This window comes from Hydra vulgaris, chromosome 07 (assembly GCF_038396675.1).
Source record: "Hydra vulgaris chromosome 07, alternate assembly HydraT2T_AEP".
Classification (NCBI taxonomy): domain Eukaryota; kingdom Metazoa; phylum Cnidaria; class Hydrozoa; order Anthoathecata; family Hydridae; genus Hydra; species Hydra vulgaris.
Window position 1 is genome coordinate 2,058,254 of NC_088926.1, and position 3,871 is coordinate 2,062,124.

The following is a 3,871-nucleotide window of genomic DNA, read 5'->3' on the forward strand; positions in this document are numbered from 1 at the left end:
TAAATATAAAGTCTGTTATTTTCTTTTTATCACAATAACATTTAACTAAAAATCGAATGTCAAAAGAATCAAGAGGCATCCTCCAATCTGTCATATAAGTAATTGTTTGAATAATTAAATTTTCTGTAGAACTGTCAAGTCTGGTTTGTCCGCCATGCTTTTTTGGAACTTGATTTCCAAGTTTTATGGAGAGTTCCTAGCTGAATGTTATAAGCTTTGGCTGCTTTCCTGATAGTAAACCCGTGGTTTTTCACTTTATTTACTGCTGCTTGTAAGTCTTTTTGAGCGTAATTTGTTTTGTAACCTCGGCTATTTTTCTTTCTTTTGTAATTTCGAGGCATAGTTCCTTAAATTAATAAAAAAAAATCGAATTCTTGATAAAAAAATGCTATTTTTAAATTAGCAAATAATCATTTACAGACAAACTGCACCCTCAATTTTGAATTCATTAGAACAATATGTACCTGAACTTGATGTGTAGCAACTTTTATAGTGTTTTGATACGCGCTTCTTAAGATATAGCTTGATAAGTCAACAAACTACCCGAACAATGTAACTCATGCAGTTGATATGCGATAAAGAAAAGCCGAAAAATGAAATTATTTTGCGCAGCTTAAAATTAGGTTCCAAATATTATATTTAATGCAACTGGATCAAAATAACACACAATTTAGATCTATTGTGTGTGTTGTTTCACCTTTTAGTTAACTTGGTACTGATGTTCATAGTCACCCCGCTGTTCATAGTCACCCCCGTTGACGATACATGAGGGAAAGAGTTTTAAAAAGCTAGCAAAAAAAAATGAACTGTTAAATTTGGTTATAATATTTCGTTTTAACTAAAGATTAAACTTGATCATAATCCTTTTTTTTTTTTTTTAATTTCGAGATTTTCATTGTTAACGAATCTTGCAAAAATAAGTAATTTTCATATAAAAAATTTATTATACCAATACAAATGCTCCTAAATGAAATTAACATGGTCAAATAAATTATTTATAGATCTTTCATTTGATATATAATAATCAATATGTGAAAATCTCCTTCATTTTTAAAAATGTTGCATACAGTTGCTCACGACAAAATGACTTATTTTTGTTAGCGCGATTATGTCTTACAATTCTCTGTCTCTTTTTATTGCTAATTTTTTTCTTAATTTTAGATGGATAACAAGACTGCAGAAGATATTTTCCTTTTAATAAACGCATATAAATGGTAATCCAAGCCTGTGTTAAATGGTAACATTTACAACATTTTTTCTAAAAATAAATTCAGATTATCAAAAACCTACCTGAAACTAAAAAAACTGAAAATTGAACCTAAAGATACATCTGATTTAAAGATATTCACTAACAATATCAGACACTTGCACAGAAAATGTGTTTATGCTGCAATTGTTTACAATGTGCCAGTGAAAAATTGTCTCAATTATGTTGAAAAAAATTTCTGAAACAATACACAACACAGAACTACAGGAAACAATTGTGAATGTGCAACATTGGTGTTCGACGCGACCACCATTTTAGACAAACATGTCAACGCGTTTCATATCAATACCTATCCTCCACAGAGATCTTATTCCTTATCAACTGCTAAACTTGCTGGGGGTACAGGATTTGACTGTGCTACTCATATAGTTAGTGTGTTAAAAGAACTTGCCAATACATTTGCAGAGTTTAAAAAAAAGCCAGAAATAGAAGTTTTAGACATATTCACTCAAAAAATCAAAAGTTGTCTGTCAGACAGAGTACCTGGTAATAGTTGTGTGAGAAAAATGTTTCAGGAGGAAATGGACATTGAATTAATACAACTACACTGCAATGTTCATCCACTGGAAACTATTGCTTTAGAGGCATTATCAGCTCTTAGAACAATAGATAACGAGATGAAGGTAAAACCAGCTAAAGGAACTGATGGGATTGCTGTAATAGTCCTCAAAGATATTTCAAAGCTAAGGTAATGGATATTTTTTATATGTATAACTTTATAAAATTTTCAATAATAGTTTTAAAAACTTTTTTTGTTTGTTTGCTGTTTCACAAATTGTTTTGAAAATATGAAATAGTAATTATTTTCTATTTGAAAATCAGGTATAGTTTCAAAGGAGATCCTGCTGCATTTAAAAGCTATCAAAAAAAAAACAATGTTGCTCCAGGGCTATTCCTTCGATATGTTGGTAACAGATTTCATGTCTTGTTCCATATGGCAGGGATTGCTGTTACACATAAAATACTTAAACAAAACTTTTTTGAAAGGTACATATTTTTTTAGATGAATATTAAGTTTAATAGAATTCCATTACAATTTTGTACTATACTTTAATTTTTTTTTTCTGTTATTTCAGCAACACTATAAATAAAATTTGCAAACTTTTACTTCAAGACATAAGTAAGGATATGACACTTGTGCAATTGCAAGGATTGGGTCTGATAGGAAAAATAATAACTGGGCCATGGATGAGTCTGGTTTATAAAAATGCAACAGGAAAGAGTAATCTTGAGTTGGTAAGTTTTTAATGTTTTTAAATAAAGTAATAAAGGAAATTAAAACATGTATAAAAATTTTATCTTTTTTTGTTAGGGGAACATTTTCCAGAAAGAAATAAAGAAATTATCCAACTTCAAAAGTAATCCAGAATCAATTCTTTATACAGATGTGAATGTAATTAGTCAAATATTGAATATCAAAGAAGATAAGGTACACCAATAACTTTGTGTCATTAAAAATAAAAAAGTTTTGGTAAAGATTTTATCAGCTTTGATAAGCTCCACACAGACCGTTATTAAAAGACAAATGGGCAGGTATTTGACTGGTAATCTCTCAAATCCATCTAAAGAAATGATAAAAACCACACTATCTGCTCCACCACAAACAATGGAGGCTGAAAGGATCTTGGGCATGCTTGATTTTTTTTTACGTCGTGCTCCTAATGCTACTTTTGGCTTCCTGGATTCAAAAATAAAAGCCAGAGTAAACAAAACATTAACATGGCTTGATGAGAAAACATTGCCAAAACAAGAAGCTGTAAATGCAAAAATAACTCTTTTTATTAATATTGATGAAAAACAAAAACAATTTTTAGCTATAATTTTGAAGAATGGAACTTTGATAGGGCAGTTTATAAGCCATAAATGGGAGCTTGATGATGGAAATATACATTCATTTTTTGGTAGGATTATTAATCAAAAGTTAGCAACAAAGAAAACATCATATACATGCACAATAGGATATTGGAAAGTCAATGAAGATGAAGCTGAAGATATTGACATAAGCCCGGAAGGAGTTGTAGCAGATTTAATACTTAAAGACCTGGAATTTATTTAAAACTTTCATTATTATATTATGCCCTATTGTCTAAGACAATAGGACATAATATAATAATGAATTTTTTTAAATTTTCTATTGTAACTAAGAGCTGACACATGATTATTTTACATTTTAGATTATGTAAAATAAAAGAACAGACGCATGACTTAAAGCTTTCTGAAAACTTTAAATATAATGATGTTCATTTATATGTCAAGTGAAAATGATTTGCAAAAACTTGTGATAATTAAAACTTGGGAACAAAAATACCTAAAAAAGTTAGCACCCCTGTCTCTGTTGGCTTAACTAACTGTTAAGCCAACGAGTAATTAATTTTTTATTTTAAACTAAATTTAAATTCATGAATAGCTTTCAAATTTAATCTAAACACCTTTTAATGCTCGAAAGTTATGACCATGTGATATTTACAACCCCTTCGTTTAGCGATGGGTGGAAACTTCACTTGGTCATAACTTTAGAAAAATAAAAGATTGTTAGGTGAATTTGAAGACTGTTGATGAATTTAAATTAAGTATTGTATTTACTCAATGCCGTCACATATTTAA

The 3,871-nt window shown here is 29.4% G+C and overlaps 1 protein-coding gene across 1 annotated transcript; it reads left to right on the plus strand.

Annotated features, from left to right (window-relative positions):
* Positions 1 to 1,133: 1,133 nt before the first annotated feature.
* Positions 1,134 to 3,871, plus strand: LOC136082812 (uncharacterized). The gene is made up of 4 exons (XM_065802228.1): positions 1,134 to 1,955; positions 2,090 to 2,254; positions 2,344 to 2,503; positions 2,580 to 3,871. The coding sequence occupies exons 1-4, from the start codon at positions 1,774 to 1,776 to the stop codon at positions 2,706 to 2,708; spliced, it is 636 nt and encodes a 211-aa protein (XP_065658300.1). The 5' UTR covers positions 1,134 to 1,773; the 3' UTR covers positions 2,709 to 3,871.

Coding starts and splice junctions, on each gene's coding strand:
- LOC136082812 (XM_065802228.1), top strand. CDS start 1,774: ATGTTTCAGGAGGAAATGGACATTGAATTAATACAACTACACTGCAAT. Junction 1,956..2,089: donor AAAGATATTTCAAAGCTAAG/GTAATGGATATT, acceptor TTTGAAAATCAG/GTATAGTTTCAAAGGAGATC. Junction 2,255..2,343: donor AAACAAAACTTTTTTGAAAG/GTACATATTTTT, acceptor CTGTTATTTCAG/CAACACTATAAATAAAATTT.